The sequence below is a fragment of the Cololabis saira genome, chromosome 4, assembly GCF_033807715.1.
Source record: "Cololabis saira isolate AMF1-May2022 chromosome 4, fColSai1.1, whole genome shotgun sequence".
Taxonomy (NCBI): Eukaryota; Metazoa; Chordata; class Actinopteri; order Beloniformes; family Belonidae; genus Cololabis; species Cololabis saira.
In genome coordinates this window covers 49,294,115-49,310,457 of record NC_084590.1, presented here as the reverse complement: position 1 = coordinate 49,310,457, position 16,343 = coordinate 49,294,115, and the positions used below count along the sequence as shown (strand labels likewise).

At 44.6% G+C, this 16,343-nt stretch overlaps 1 protein-coding gene across 1 annotated transcript in view; it reads left to right on the top strand.

Annotated features, from left to right (window-relative positions):
* wdr62 (WD repeat domain 62) overlaps positions 1–5,066 on the top strand; it is a 40,217-nt gene extending 35,151 nt beyond the window's left edge. The window contains exons 29-33 of the mRNA XM_061720602.1: positions 908–1,121; positions 1,862–2,052; positions 2,703–2,813; positions 2,969–3,102; positions 4,329–5,066. Coding sequence (XP_061576586.1) covers positions 908–1,121; positions 1,862–2,052; positions 2,703–2,813; positions 2,969–3,102; positions 4,329–4,682 — 1,004 coding nt within the window. The 3' untranslated portion in view covers positions 4,683–5,066. The remainder of the gene's footprint in view (positions 1–907; positions 1,122–1,861; positions 2,053–2,702; positions 2,814–2,968; positions 3,103–4,328) is intronic.
* Positions 5,067–16,343: the final 11,277 nt, after the last annotated feature.

The following is a 16,343-nucleotide window of genomic DNA, read 5'->3' as shown; positions in this document are numbered from 1 at the left end:
AAGGACTGTAACTCAAGGGGTGTCTAGTGAGGAACCATAACTCAAGGGGCGTCAGCAAGGACTGTAACTCAAGGGGCGTCAGCAAGGACTGTAACTCAAGGGGCGTCAGCAAGGACCGTAACTCAAGGGGCGTCAGCAAGGGCCGTAACTCAAGGGCGTCAGCAAGGACCGTAACTCAAGGGATGTCTAGTGAGGAACCGTAACTCAAGGGGCGTCAGCAAGGACTGTAACTCAAGGGGTGTCTAGTGAGGAACCATAACTCAAGGGGCGTCAGCAAGGACTGTAACTCAAGGGGCGTCAGCAAGGACTGTAACTCAAGGGGCGTCAGCAAGGACCGTAACTCAAGGGGCGTCAGCAAGGGCCGTAACTCAAGGGGCGTCAGCAAGGACCGTAACTCAAGGGGCATCTAGTGAGGAATCGTAACTTAAGGGGCGTCAGCAAGGACCGTAACTCAAGCCCCTCCATGTCGTCTTGGACGCTCTCGGGCGGAGTTTTCCTCCTCCATGATTTCCAGCAGACAACAGTAGTATGTTTGTGTGTGACCACAGCGAGGTTTCAGCCTTCCACCCTTCGTAGACGAGTCTCCGCCGGGATCTCCCATCAGCCCCTGCGGCGTCCGCTACGCAGACGACACACCACTGTGCTCGTCCAGTGCAGAAAGACACTGGCAGGTGTGTTGGTGTGTGTTCAACGTGGACTTCTCTGGGGTGTCTGGTCTTCTGGGTGTTCCGTCTGCGGAGGGTTCAGATAATCACCAAGGTCACATGGGTCACCGTGGGAACAGGGTCACCGTGGGAACAGGGTCACCGTGGGAACCTGTCCTCCTGAAATCACCTGCACCTTGAGGTTCTCCGTGATGTCCGATGTCTCTGTCCTGTCCTAACGTCTCCCTCCTTCGCCCAATCAGACGTCGGCTCCAGGACTCTGACGGCCCACAACTCCGGCTCCGTGAGTCCGGTTCAGCTGGAGCGCCTGAAGACCTCGGCGCCCCCCAAACCGGGCCAGAACCCTTCAACCACAGAGGAGAACAAGGAGAACCTGGAGAACCGGGCCTCCCCCCTGCCGTCGGCCGGTCCAGACCCCCCCAGCGGGACCACGGACCCCCGGGTCCAGCGCTGCAGGTAAGAACCAGTCGGTCCCTGATCCGGGTCCCGGTGCAGAACCGAAGGTCCGGTGACCAGCTGTCTCACTGACCACGTTTACATGCAGTCAAAATTGGGGTTATTGCTAATATTCCGGTTACTGAAACATTCAGAATATTCCGTTTACATGGTGATTAATCATTCGGGAAATCTGGATCAAACCAGCGACACGCGGAGAACGTGATGACGCAATTCCCGTCATTTCCGCTTCTTCTTCCTGTATCCAAATTCAAAACAAATGCTGCTTCAACTTTTCTCTCACCTTCTTGTAAATCTTCTATCCCGGTACTTTCTACCGTCTACAAATGCAGAAATGTTCATATCCTTCATTACATTTATGAAGTGATTAGTCTCCTCCTGGTCTTGGTTTCTCCGTGTTTATAAGAACTTCCTGGACTCAAAAGACCAGGATTCCTTGTGAACAGAGCATGTGCAGAAAACAGATTCCTGTTCCGTTTGATGGGGATATTCTGTTTGGTGTTTACATGACCCAATATTCAGGTTTTAAAAGGAGTAACCCAGGGGTCATTTTCAGGTTTTTAGAAACCCCAATATGAGCAAATTCTGGTTATTCAAAGGGGTTATTGGTGTTTACATGGCCGTGCAAAACCTGGTTATTGCTAATATTCCAGTTAGAAAAGGGTTATTGAGCATTTGAAAGCTTTTTTGTTCTCATTTCTTTCGCTGACGATGTTCCATTCTCCATCACGGGGTCTCAGCCAGCAGGTGTTGGCCACGCCCACACCCGTGACATCACAGGTCGGCACGCGGAGTGCCAGCAGCGACGACACGCTGACCCAGAGCCCCGCCCCCTCTGCCACAAGCCCCGCCTCCTCCATCACAAACCCCGCCCCCTCTGCAGAGGGGGAGGGGGCTGCCGTCAAGGAGACGACGACCCCGGCCGGCCCAGGTAACGTTAGCCGTAACCGTGGTTACGCGGTGACTTTAGCCTCGTTTCTGAATTATAAACTGAAGAGTACAATTACTTTGTTTTTTACCTAGTTTATATTATCAACGTTGCCTCGCTAGGAGTCGTCTCGCTACGAGAACTTGAATGTTTTATGTTTTAAATGTTGCTGTTCAGAATGGCTGGATACAGAAGCTAAAGAATGCAAATCAAACATTACATTTAAAAGAATAATAAAAGCCAGTTTGATGAAGAAATGTCATGATAATTGTTAAGTTAGGTGGGTTTTCTTTTTTTTCTCTCTCTTTTTAGCACCGTTGTCATATTTTTTTTCTTTGAATCAAAAAAGAATCTGTGTTTGACGACAGCTATTTTGTGTTATTTTATAACTTTGTTGTAGTTTTTTTGTTTTTTTTTTAACTGCCTAATTTGTCATTTGTTTTTATTTTTTTTATTATTTTATTAATTGAATTTGATTTCTTAGGAAAAAGGGACAGATAAAATAAGTTTAGTTTTCTTTCTGTTCCCTTTCATTCAAGAGAAAAGAGATTTGTTGTAATTATATTGAACTGTTTTCTTAGAAAGAAAGAAAGAAAGAAAGAAAGGAAGGAAGTCCGTCCGACGGTTTTTGATCCATGTCTCTTCATTTTCAGTATCAGACAAATCTGGGGCGGAGTTGTCGCTCTCGGCCCCGCCCACTTCCTGTTCCTCCCCTCGGCCGGAGAAAGCCCCGCCCCCTCGGGGAGCCCCGCCCACTCAGACAGGTAACACAGCGGCTGCTTCTGATTGGTCAGACTTGTAGGACGGGAGGAGGTCGGGGGTCGGGGTCTTCCTCCCAAGAAAACAGGACGAGCTAAGTGAATGTTTGGTCCAGAACTGTGTTCCATCAGCTCAGCAGGACGTGTGTTGGTTTGTTCAGGTGGAGGTGGAGAAGAAGAGGAGGAAGAAGAAGAAGAGGAAGAAGAGGAAGATTCCCTCAGTCTGCAGCAGGTGCAGCAGGTTTCCAACCAGCTGAGACAGGCGGGGAGACGAGCCGTCCTGCTCTACAAACAGGTAACTGATCACATGACCTGGTCACATGACCCTCCGCAGGACACGCCCCCTGTGACATCACCCGGTAGGGTTGGGCGGTATGGACTAAGAAATGTATCACGATAATTTCACGATAAAAATGGCAATAAAAAAATACCAATTCAACTCCACATTTGTAACTATAAATCTATCACCACATTCATAAATATAAATAAAAAAGCAATTAAATGAGTCCACCTGTACTGCAAAACTTCTTTCTTTCTTCCTTCCTTCCTTCCTTCCTTCCTTCCTTCCTTCCTTCCTTCCTTCCTTCCTTCCTTCCTTCCTTCCTTCCTTCCTTCCTTCCTTCCTTCCTTCCTTCCTTCCTTCCTTCCTTCCTTCACGTACGTTTATCGTGAATGGTAAAATATCGTCCATTCCTACCCACCGGCTTCAGGCCTCATTTCCTTCGTACATTTAAAATATAAACTTGACAAAATGGGGCACCACCCGAGTCATCAGGGAATAAAACCTGAACAGTTAAATCAGTCTAAAGTAACTGTTAAGTCTGAGTTATGGTTCTGCGTCAAACCAACGCCGTGCCTACGCCGTCACGGTGACGCCGTCGTGAACCTTCAGACTTCTCCGTCACTCCATTTCTCCACGGTGCAGTTCCCCCCGTGACCGCTAGTTAACGATCTTTTCCTGAATGGTTTATCCAACTTTTTCCGGTCACAGTGAATCAAAGAGATAAGGACAACTATTGGATAAGGACAAAAAAATAACATCACACGTATACAAAGAAAAGAGGCTGAAAGTTCACGACTGCTTCAAACCGGAAACTGGAAATGCGTTGCTACCAAGCGAACCAATCACAGCCCTCTCTGTCTGCGTTTGGTCTGGGTCGCCTCGGCGCGTAGTTACAATTTTTAGGAGGTCAGTGACGGCGTCAGTGACGGCGTCAGTGACGGCGTCAGTGGCGGCGTGTGTTCTGCGTCAGTGACGGCGTGTGTTCTGCGTCGACACGTAGCACACACCGTAGGCACGGCATCGTTTTGATGCAGAACCAGAACTCAAGCTTTATTCTATACATGCAGCCTGTTGCCGGGGGGGGGAACAGTTGGACTATGAAACAGCTGGACTGTGGTCCTGGTCCTGGACCTAGACCTGGTCCAGGACCAGGACCAGGTCCAGGTCTCTGCTGGTCCTGGTCCTGGTCCAGGACTCTGCTGGTCCTCCCTGTTACTAAATCTGGTTTGTTTCTTCAGCTCGGTGAATCTCAGCGTCTCCAGAGATCGTCCATCCTGCGGGAGGCGCTGGCCTTCGTCCAATCAGAGCTGGAGGAGGCGCTAGGCCACGCCCCCTCGGGTCTGGAGGCGGAGCCTGTACCGACAGGCCACGCCCCCTCTGGTCAGGAGGCGGAGCCTGCAACAGGCCACACCCCCTCTGGTCTGGAGGCGGAGCCTGCAACGACAGGCCACGCCCCCTCGGGTCTGGGGGCGGAGCCTGCAACAGGCCACACCCCCTCGGAGCTGCAGGACGACGGGACGATGTCGTCTCTGCTGGAGAAATACTCAGACCTGCTGGTCCAGATGACCCGGAGAAAACTGGACCAGATCTGAACCAGAACCCAGACCAGAACCCAGACCAGAGACCAGAGACCAGAGACTAGTCTGGTCCTGGACCAGAACAAACCAGATCTGAACCAGAACCCAGAACTAGACCCAGACCAGAGACCAGAGACTAGAACAAACCTGGACCAGGACCCAGTCCTGGACCAGAACAAACCCAGACCAGAGACTAGTCTGGTCCTGGACCCGAACAAACCAGATCCTGGACCCGAACCTGGTCCCGGACCAGAACCCGGTCCTGGACCCGGACCAGAACCAGAACAGACTTTCAGCAGCACAGACTTCCACGTTTCCTGCAGACGTTGATTTGGTTAAAATCGTCTGTTTGTACAAAAACCGGTTTTTAATGTTTCCTAATAATAAAGGTTTTTTGTGTTCGTTTGTTTCTGTAACTTCACGTTGTTTCTGTCTCGTTATTAAACACTTTTAAATAGTTTCAGCATCAAACTAAATGAATTTATGTTAATTTAACCCCCAAAAACCGTCAAAATCTAATTTATTTGTTTTACAAATATTTTGATTTGTTTGAAAGATTTTGAATTTTAATGGTGACTTTGAGTTTATAACAAATGTGCTAGAAGTTTCAAATCTTTTAAATTGAGTTTTTTTTAAATAATTTTAGGTTTTTTCTTGAGATTTTAAATTGAACTTTTTCTTAGTGTTGAATTTCATGTCGTTTCAATAATTTAGTACATTTCAGGAATTTTCTTTGCAGACGAGTCTCTTTTAAAAAAAAATATTTTTCCATTATTTCCTTGAGCTGAAACTCAGTGTTGCCACGGCAACCACGATACCCGACCCACTAACTAATGTGTCAAAAATCATAAAGATCGTGCACTTGGTGACAAGTGTTTGATATTTGACATGTTAGTTATGGACATGAGGTTTTCAAAACCAACCTGTGACGCCCCCTGGTGGCCGCTGTCAGAACATTCACGACCAAAGCTCATTTCTCAGCTCTATTAGTGCTAGACTGTTGGATATTGTCCACTCTTAATTTTCAAGGTCATTTTTGGCACAAAAAAACTCTATCTCTAGAATTAAGTCAATTAGAAAGATTATATTGGGCTCTAGATCCATATTTTCACCCCCAAGGAATGTAATATTTACTATTTCCTCGACATTTCAACATTTTTTTCGAAATTTTGACTTTTATTCTCGACATTTTGACTTTTATTCTCGACATTTTGACTTTTTTTCCTCGAGATTTTGACTTTTTTTCTTGGCGTTTAGACTTTTCTCAACATTTCAAATTTTTCTCGAAATTTTGTTTTTTTTCTTGAGATTTTGACTTTTTCTCGAAGTGCATCTGTAGAATTAAATCACATAGATTATTTTCAGCTCCAAGGAATGCAGTTTTCTGTTTATGGGACAGGTCACTATCACTGTAGTGTCAATAATCTGATTGGCTGAGAACAGTGGCTTCATTCATTCATTCATTCATTCATTCATTCATGCATTCAGGCTTGAGATGAACAGAACCTCAGAACTAACTCACAGTGAAAGAATAGGATTGTAGTAAAATAACACATTTTGAATGTTCTGCAAGCCGGCCACTAATTAGTTTGTGGTGGTTTTTTAAACCTTATGTCCATAACTAACATGCCAAATATCGAAAACTTTTTTCTTCTTCTTTATTGAACACAATAAAACAACATAGAACAGTAATTAAACATCTTCTCGTAAGGATGATAGAATACTTAGTAGACATAATATGAGATGCTGTCAAATATAGAGCTATATAGAAAACAATTAACTATATATTGAAATAAAAGACAAACTATATAAAGTGTAAACTATAAAAGTATCAGTGTTTAAAATCAGGCAAACAAAAGTGCCAAAAGGAGGAACAAGGACACGTCTTTTTAGCCATTTTGTTGGAGTCTATTTTTCTTAGGGATAAGAAGAATAATTTAAAACTAGACCAAAATTCCCGGGAAATTTTGAAGTGCCACGGACTACTGCCGGATGATCGCGGGATGCACCCATGAAGGTCAAGGACTCGATACTTTGTCATTTGACACCACCCATGACTCTCTATGTCAAACCATTCAAAAGATATTGGACTATAACGTATCGGCCAATCAGAAGAAGGGGCGTGGCTAATTTGCACCAATGAGGGTCAGGGACTCGATACTTAGTCATTTGACACCACCCATGTCTCTGTATGTCAAACCATTCAAAAGATATTGGACTTTAACGTATCAGCCAATCAGAAGAAGGGGCGTGGCTAATTTGCACCAATGAGGGTCAGGGACTCGATACTTGGTCATTTGACACCACCCATGTCTCTGTATGTCAAACCATTCAAAAGATATTGGACTATAACGTATCGGCCAATCAGAAGAAGGGGCGTGGCTAATTTGCACCAATGAGGGTGAGGGACTCCATACTTAGTCATTTGACACCACCCATGTCTCTGTATGTCAAACCATTCAAAAGATATTGGACTTTAACGTATCAGCCAATCAGAAGAAGGGGCGTGGCTAATTTGCACCAATGAGGGTCAGGGACTCGATACTTAGTCATTTGACACCACCCATGTCTCTGTATGTCAAACCATTCAAAAGATATTGGACTTTAACGTATCAGCCAATCAGAAGAAGGGGCGTGGCTAATTTGCACCAATGAGGGTCAGGGACTCGATACTTAGTCATTTGACACCACCCATGTCTCTGTATGTCAAACCATTCAAAAGATATTGGACTATAACGTATCGGCCAATCAGAAGAAGGGGCGTGGCTAATTTGCACCAATGAGGGTCAGGGACTCGATACTTAGTCATTTGACACCACCCATGTCTCTGTATGTCAAACCATTCAAAAGATATTGGACTTTAACGTATCAGCCAATCAGAAGAAGGGGCGGGGCTAATTTGCACCAATGAGTGTCAGGGGCTCGATACTTAGTCATTTGATACCACCCGTGAGTCTCTATGTCAAACCATTCAAAAGATATTGGACTATAACGTATCGGCCAATCAGAAGAAGGGGCGGGGCTAATATGTATATATAATATACAAATGTAAATATTTATATGTATAATAATAATAATATACATATATATCCCATGAACCTGTCCCCAGCAGGACTGGGGATCATGTAAGGTCAAAAGGTCAGGGTTCAGATTCCTCCATTATCCAAGGTAAAGTATTATGAAGTCTGCATTGAGTGGGTCATGTGACTAGTTCTGGGTCACATGACCCGGAAGTATGGTAGTGTATATTGTATTGGAATGACTCAGCTAGTTCTTCGGATTTGACAAGCCTCAAATAACTTCACCTTGTAATCAAACTGTAGCTCCTAGCAGAAAAACAAAGACATAGAGAGAGACAGAACCCGGAAGATTCTGACAATCTTAATTTTATTCAGATATTCCTTAAAATGTGTTAGTAACGGCAATTCGAAAACAAAAATGAGATTTTTTTGAAGAAATTTTTATTTAACATTGCAGTGAATGGAGAGAGAGACAGGAATTGGCATGGCTCTTAGTCTCCCCGTTTAAATTTTGTGCACACCACGCCTGTCAAAGTCACATTTTAAGAATACCAAAATGTATGTCTACATTCTGACCAAAAATTATCTGTCCAGCTTTTACGGTTCGGCCGTGAGGTCGAGTTACAAATAAAAATTAAAGCTGCAAGCAGCGATGAACGGGCCCTCGCACTCACGGCCACCGCCCCCCATAAGCATATCAGAAACGATACCACCCACGACTTCCTATGTCAAACCATTCAAAAGTTTTAGCAGAAAAAAGGGACAACCAATCAGAAGAAGGGGCGGGGCTAATTAAGGCCAAAGAAGCTCAAGGACTCATTACAGAGTCCCATGACACCACCCACGACTCTCTATGTCAAAACATTCAATTGTTATAGCAGGAAATAGGGACAACCAATCAGAAGAAGGGGCCGGGCTAATTTTCACCAATTATGGTCAAGGACTCTATACTGAGTCCCATGACACCACCCGCGACTCTTTATGTCAAACCATTCAAAAGTTATGGCAGAGAAAAGTATTCTAGGGGGCGCTGTTGAGACGTTAGGCCACGCCCATTAATGCAAACCATGAAATATCAAATGTATCACCAAGCCTGGCTTGCATGTAAAATTTCGTGACTTTTGGAGAACTATCAAATATGGACCAATCAGATGAAGGGGACGCGCGCTTTTTCGCGTCTAGCGTCGCCACGGTAACACTTTTGAAAGAGAAAAGTAATGCGCGTAGTCGCAAGATGAAGACGCACATTTTGAGGTATAACACACCTGGGTGCACGTTACGGTTCGGGCCGTATTAATTGCCGAAGGAATGGCATAAATTGCGCCAAAATTACACAATTAATTCAAAATGGCCGACTTCCTGTTCGGTTTCGGCCATGGCGCCAAGAGACTTTTCTTTAAGTTGCAACATGATGCAGGTGTGTACCGATTTTCATGCATGTACGTCAAACCGTATTGTGGGGCTTGAGGCACAAAGTTTTCCGGGGGGCGCTGTTGAGCCATTTTGCCACGCCCATTAATGTAAACCATAAAATATCAAATTTATTGCCAGGCCTGCTTTGCATGCAAAATTTGGTGACTTTTGGGGAACTATCGAATATGGACCAATCAGATGAAGGGGGGGTGCGCTTGTTGGCGTCTAGCGTCGCCACGGTAACACTTTTGAAAGAGAAAAGTAATGCGCGTAGTCGCAGGATGGAGACACACATTTTGATGTATAACACACCTGGGTGCACGTTACGGTTTGGGCCATATTAATTCTCGAAGGAATGGCTCATATTGCTCCAAAATTACGCGATTAATTCAGAATGTTTAAAATGGCCGACTTCCTGTTCGGTTTCGGCCATGGCGCCAAGAGACTTTTCTTTTAGTTGCGACATGATACAGGTGTGTACCGATTTTCGTTCATGTACATCAAACCGTATTATGGGGCTTGAGGCTCAAAGATTTTTCTGTTTGAACCAATCAGATGAAGGGTGGGCGCGCTTTTTGGCGTCTAGCGTCGCCACGGTAATGCTTTTGAAAGAGAAAAGTAATGCGTGGTGTCAGAGGATGGAGACGCACATTTTGATGTATAACACACCTGGGTGCACGTTACGGTTCAGGCCGTATTAACTGCCGAAGGAAGGCATACATTTCGTCAAAATGACACGATTAATTCAAAATGGCCGACTTCCTTTTCGGTTTCTCGACATGACGCCCAGAGACTTTTCTTTAAGTTGCGCCATGATACAGGTGTTTACCGATTTTCGTGCATGTACGACAAATCGCATTGTGGGGCTTGAGGCGCAAAGTTTTCCGGGGGGCGCTGTTGAGCCATTTTGCCGAGCCCATTAATGCAAACCATTAAATATCAAATTTTTCGCCAGGCCTGACTTGCATGCAAAATTTGGTGACTTTTTGGGCACGTTTAGGGGGGCAAAAAGGCCTTCCTTTTGTCAGAAAAATAATAATAATAACGCGAAGAATTCCTACAGATACAATAGGGCCTTCGCACTGTAAGTGCTCGGGCCCTAATTATGGTCATTTTTTCAGGGTTCTGCTCACTCTGATCAATTAAAACCTCCACTCTAGATTTGAAAAAGGGGGTTTTTTAGTCCTCGCTTGAAGGCTCATATCTTGAAAAGTGTACATTTTAGGAAAAAACAGTCCGGGGTTTGGAGAGAGAAGAGAAGTTTTCCTCCGTTTTGAAGTTTGAATGACGTTTCTACGTGCAAGTATGAGAAAGATACGTGACTTGGAAAAAAGGTGAATTTTGTCTTTTTTTTCTCAACATTTTCCCATCCGCTTTGAATGGCGCCATTGAAATGCATGGGAAAACAGTTCCCCATTAGTTTGGAAATTTGGAAATGTTTTTGCACTTCGTGCAAAAACTATTCGTGCCATCGTTCTGAAAATCCAGAGGACTGTAGTTAAATTCAGGGCCTACAACTTTCTAAATCGGTTCAGAATTTTTCGAGTAACGGTATGCGAGTGGTGAGGCCCCAAAGTTCACGCAATGCGTTCCGGATGGGGCAAAAAGCGCACGTTTGTGCACGTTGCGCAAAAACGTGCACGCCAATCGCTTATAAAAGTCATACCAATTGATTCTCGATTAAGTCGCACGTTTCTACGTTTTTACTTTTTGAGTTTTCTCAAAGCTGTGCGACTAGTTACGCGCCGAAGTTTATACGGAAGAATATGGAATAATAACTAGACCAAAATTCCCGGGAAATTTTGAAGTGCCACGGACTACTGCCGGATGATCGCGGGATGCACCCATGAAGGTCAAGGACTCGATACTTAGTCATTTGACACCACCCATGACTCTCTATGTCAAACCATTCAAAAGATATTGGACTATAACGTATCGGCCAATCAGAAGAAGGGGCGGGGCTAATTTGCACCAATGAGGGTCAGGGACTCGATACTTAGTCATTTGACACCACCCATGTCTCTGTATGTCAAACCATTCAAAAGATATTGGACTTTAACGTATCAGCCAATCAGAAGAAGGGGCGTGGCTAATTTGCACCAATGAGGGTCAGGGACTCGATACTTGGTCATTTGACACCACCCATGTCTCTGTATGTCAAACCATTCAAAAGATATTGGACTATAACGTATCGGCCAATCAGAAGAAGGGGCGTGGCTAATTTGCACCAATGAGGGTCAGGGACTCCATACTTAGTCATTTGACACCACCCATGTCTCTGTATGTCAAACCATTCAAAAGATATTGGACTATAACGTATCGGCCAATCAGAAGAAGGGGCGGGGCTAATTTGCACCAATGAGGGTCAGGGACTCCATACTTAGTCATTTGACACCACCCATGTCTCTGTATGTCAAACCATTCAAAAGATATTGGACTTTAACGTATCAGCCAATCAGAAGAAGGGGCGGGGCTAATTTGCACCAATGAGGGTCAGGGACTCGATACTTAGTCATTTGACACCACCCATGTCTCTGTATGTCAAACCATTCAAAAGATATTGGACTTTAACGTATCAGCCAATCAGAAGAAGGGGCGTGGCTAATTTGCACCAATGAGGGTCAGGGACTCGATACTTAGTCATTTGACACCACCCATGTCTCTGTATGTCAAACCATTCAAAAGATATTGGACTATAACGTATCGGCCAATCAGAAGAAGGGGCGTGGCTAATTTGCACCAATGAGGGTCAGGGACTCGATACTTAGTCATTTGACACCACCCATGTCTCTGTATGTCAAACCATTCAAAAGATATTGGACTTTAGCGTATCAGCCAATCAGAAGAAGGGGCGGGGCTAATTTGCACCAATGAGGGTCAGGGGCTCGATACTTAGTCATTTGATACCACCCGTGAGTCTCTATGTCAAACCATTCAAAAGATATTGGACTATAACGTATCGGCCAATCAGAAGAAGGGGCGGGGCTAATATGTATATATAATATACAAATGTAAATATTTATATGTATAATAATAATAATATACATATATATCCCATGAACCTGTCCCCAGCAGGACTGGGGATCATGTAAGGTCAAAAGGTCAGGGTTCAGATTCCTCCATTATCCAAGGTAAAGTATTATGAAGTCTGCATTGAGTGGGTCATGTGACTAGTTCTGGGTCACATGACCCGGAAGTATGGTAGTGTATATTGTATTGGAATGACTCAGCTAGTTCTTCGGATTTGACAAGCCTCAAATAACTTCACCTTGTAATCAAACTGTAGCTCCTAGCAGAAAAACAAAGACATCGTGAGAGAGACAGAACCCGGAAGATTCTGACAATCTTAATTTTATTCAGATATTCCTTAAAATGTGTTAGTAACGGCAATTCGAAAACAAAAATGAGATTTTTTTTAAGAAAACTTCATTTAACATGGGAGTCAATGAAGAGCAAGACAGGAACTGGCGTGTCTGTTGGCTCCCCCGTTAACATTTTGTGCACACCACGCCTGTCAAAGTCACATTTTATGAATCACAAAACCTATGTCTATATTCTGACCAAAAATTATCTGTCTACCTTTTACGGTTTGGCCGTGACCTCGAGTTACAAATAAGAAATCATGTTTTTTTTTCAGTGTAACTACACTCTAGCAAACTGACTCCCGTGCTCTAGATTTGAAAAAAAGTGATTTCCAGTCCTCGCTTGAGGGCTCATATCTTGAAAAGTGTACATTTTAGGAAAAAACTGTTTCGGGTTTGGAGAGAGAAGAGAAGTTTTCCTCCGTTTTGAAGTTTGAATGACGTTTCTACGTGCAAGTATGAGAAAGATACGTGACTCGGAAAAAAGGTGAATTTTGTCTTTTTTTTCTCAACATTTTCCCATCCGCTTATAATGGCGCCATTGAAATGCATGGGAAAATCTTCCCCATTAGTTTGGAAATTTGGAAATGTTTTTGCACTTCGTGCAAAAACTATTCGTGCCATCGTTCTGAAAATCCAGAGGACTGTAGTTAAATTCAGGGCCTACAACTTTCTAAATCGGTTCAGAATTTTTCGAGTAACGGTATGCGAGTGGTGAGGCCCCAAAGTTCACGCAATGCGTTCCGGATGGGGCAAAAAGCGCACGTTTGTGCACGTTGCGCAAAAACGTGCACGCCAATCGCTTATAAAAGTCATACCAATTGATTCCCGATTAAGTCGCACGTTTCTACGTTTTTACTTTTTGAGTTTTCTCAAAGCTGTGCGACTAGTTACGCGCCGAAGTTTATACGGAAGAATATGGAATAAATAAATAATAAATAATAAGCCTGAGCAATAGTATTAGTGCCTCGTGCTGCGCACGAGGCACTCCTCCTCCATTGAGCTTGCGCATCTCAATGGAGGAGGCGTGCCACGTGGCGCAGCCGTGGCACTAACTAGACAAAATTCCCGGGAAATTTTGAAGTGCCACGGACTACTGCCGGATGATCGCGGGGCTCGATACTGATTAATATACTGATTAATATGACATCATCCATGACTCTGTATGTCATACCATTCAAAAGATATTTGACTATAACGTATCAGCCAATCAGAAGAAGGGGCGGGGCTAATTTGCACCAATGAGGGTCAAGGACTCGATACAGATTCCAATGACACCACCCATGACTCTCTATGTCAAACTATTCAAAAGTTATTACAGAAAATATGTAATAGGCTAATAGAACCGCTAACAAGACCGCTAACGGGACCGCTAACGGGATAGCTAACAGAACCGCTAACGGAACCTCTAACAGTATCGCTAACTGAACCGCTAACGGGATCGCTAAAGGGATCGCTAACGGGACCGCTAACGGGACTGCTAACCGAGCCGCTAACGGAATCGCTAACCGAGCCGCTAACAACCGCTAACGGAACCGCTAACGGGACCGCTAATGGGACCGCTAATGGGATCACTAACGGAACCGCTAATGGGACCGCTAACGGGACCGCTAACAGGATCGCTAACGGGATCGCTAACCGAGCCGCTAACGGAATCGCTAACCGAGCCGCTAACAACCGCTAACGGAACCGCTAACGAGACCGCTAATGGGACCGCTAATGGGATCGCTAACGGGATCGCTAACGGGACCGCTAACGGGATCGCTAACGGGATCGCTAACGGGATCGCTAATGGGACCGCTAACCGAGCCGCTAATGGGGTCGCTAACGGGACCGCTAACAACCGCTAACGGGACCGCTAACAGAACCGCTAACAGAACCGCTAACAGGACCGCTAACGGGATCGCTAACAACCGCTAGCGGAACCGCTAACGGGACCGCTAATGGGATTGCTAACGGGACCGCTAAAGGGGTCGCTAACTGGACCGCTAACGCGATCGCTAACGGGACCGCTAACGGGATCGCTAACGGAATCGCTAACTGAACCGCTAACGGGACCGCTAACCGAACCGCTAACGGGATCGCTAACTGAGCCGCTAACGGGATCGCTAACGGGATCGCTAACAACCGCTAAAGGGACCGCTAACGGGATTGCTAACGGGACCGCTAACGGGGTCGCTAACTGGACCGCTAACGGGATCGCTAACTGGACCGCTAACGGGACCGCTAACGGGATCGCTAACAGGACCGCTAACAGAACCGCTAACGGGACCGCTAACACCAATAACACTACCATCCCATAATAAACACCTACCATCCCATAATAACACTAACATCCCATAATAACACTAACATCCTATAAAAACACCTGACATCCCATAATAACACTAACATCCTATAAAAACACCTGCCATCCCATAATAACACTAACATCCTATAAAAACACCTGACATCCCATAATAACACTAACATCCTATAAAAACACCTGACATCCCATAATAACACTAACATCCTATAAAAACACCTGACATCCCATAATAACACTAACATCCTATAAAAACACCTGCCATCCCATAATAACACTAACATCCTATAAAAACACCTGCCATCCCATAATAACACCTATCGTGTGTGTGTGTGTGTGTGTGTGTGTGTGTGTGTGTGTGTGTGTGTGTGTGTGTGTGTGTGTGTGTGTGTGTGTGTGTGTGTGTGTGTGTGTGTGTGTGTTCATCTAAGGTTAAAAGGTCAGGGTTCAGATTTCTCCATTTTCCAGGTTATACTATGAATTCTGTACTGAGTGAGTCATGTGACCAGTTCTGGGTCAGTCTAATCAGTACAGCTGAGCTCTGGTTGCTAGGGGCAACAAGAACCTGATACAGAGGGAGCGGGAATGACTCAGCTGGATTTTCGGTTGTGACAAACCTGAAATCACTCCACTTTGCGCTCAAACCGTAGCTCTTAGCAGAAAAACAAAAACATTTTGAGAAACGGAGAACCTACCAGATTATCTAAATGTTATTTTCATACAGATATTCCTTAAAATGTGTTAGTAACGGCAATTCGAAAACAAAAATGAGATTTTTTTTAAGAAAACTTCATTTAACATGGGAGTCAATGAAGGGCGAGACAGGAACTGGCGTGTCTGTTGGCTCCCCCGTTAAAATTTTGTGCACACCACGCCTGTCAAAGTCACATTTTATGAATCACAAAACCTATGTCTATATTCTGACCAAAAATTATCTGTCTACCTTTTACGGTTTGGCCGTGACCTCGAGTTACAAATAAGAAATCATGTTTTTTTTTCAGTGTAACTACACTCTAGCAAACTGACTCCCGTGCTCTAGATTTGAAAAAAAGTGATTTCCAGTCCTCGCTTGAGGGCTCATATCTTGAAAAGTGTACATTTTAGGAAAAAACAGTTTCGGGTTTGGAGAGAGAAGAGAAGTTTTCCTCCGTTTTGAAGTTTGAATGACGTTTCTACGTCCAAGTATGAGAAAGATACGTGACTCGGAAAAAAGGTGAATTTTGTCTTTTTTTTCTCAACATTTTCCCATCCGCTTATAATGGCGCCATTGAAATGCATGGGAAAATCTTCCCCATTAGTTTGGAAATTTGGAAATGTTTTTGCACTTCGTGCAAAAACTATTCGTGCCATCGTTCTGAAAATCCACAGGACTGTAGTTAAATTCAGGGCCTACAACTTTCTAAATCGGTTCGGAATTTTTCGAGTAACGGTGTGCGAGTGGTGAGGCCCCAAAGTTCACGCAATGCGTTCCGGATGGGGCAAAAAGCGCACGTTTGTGCACGTTGCGCAAAAACGTGCACGCCAATTGCTTATAAAAGTCATACCCATCGATTCCCGATTAAGGCGCACGTTTCTA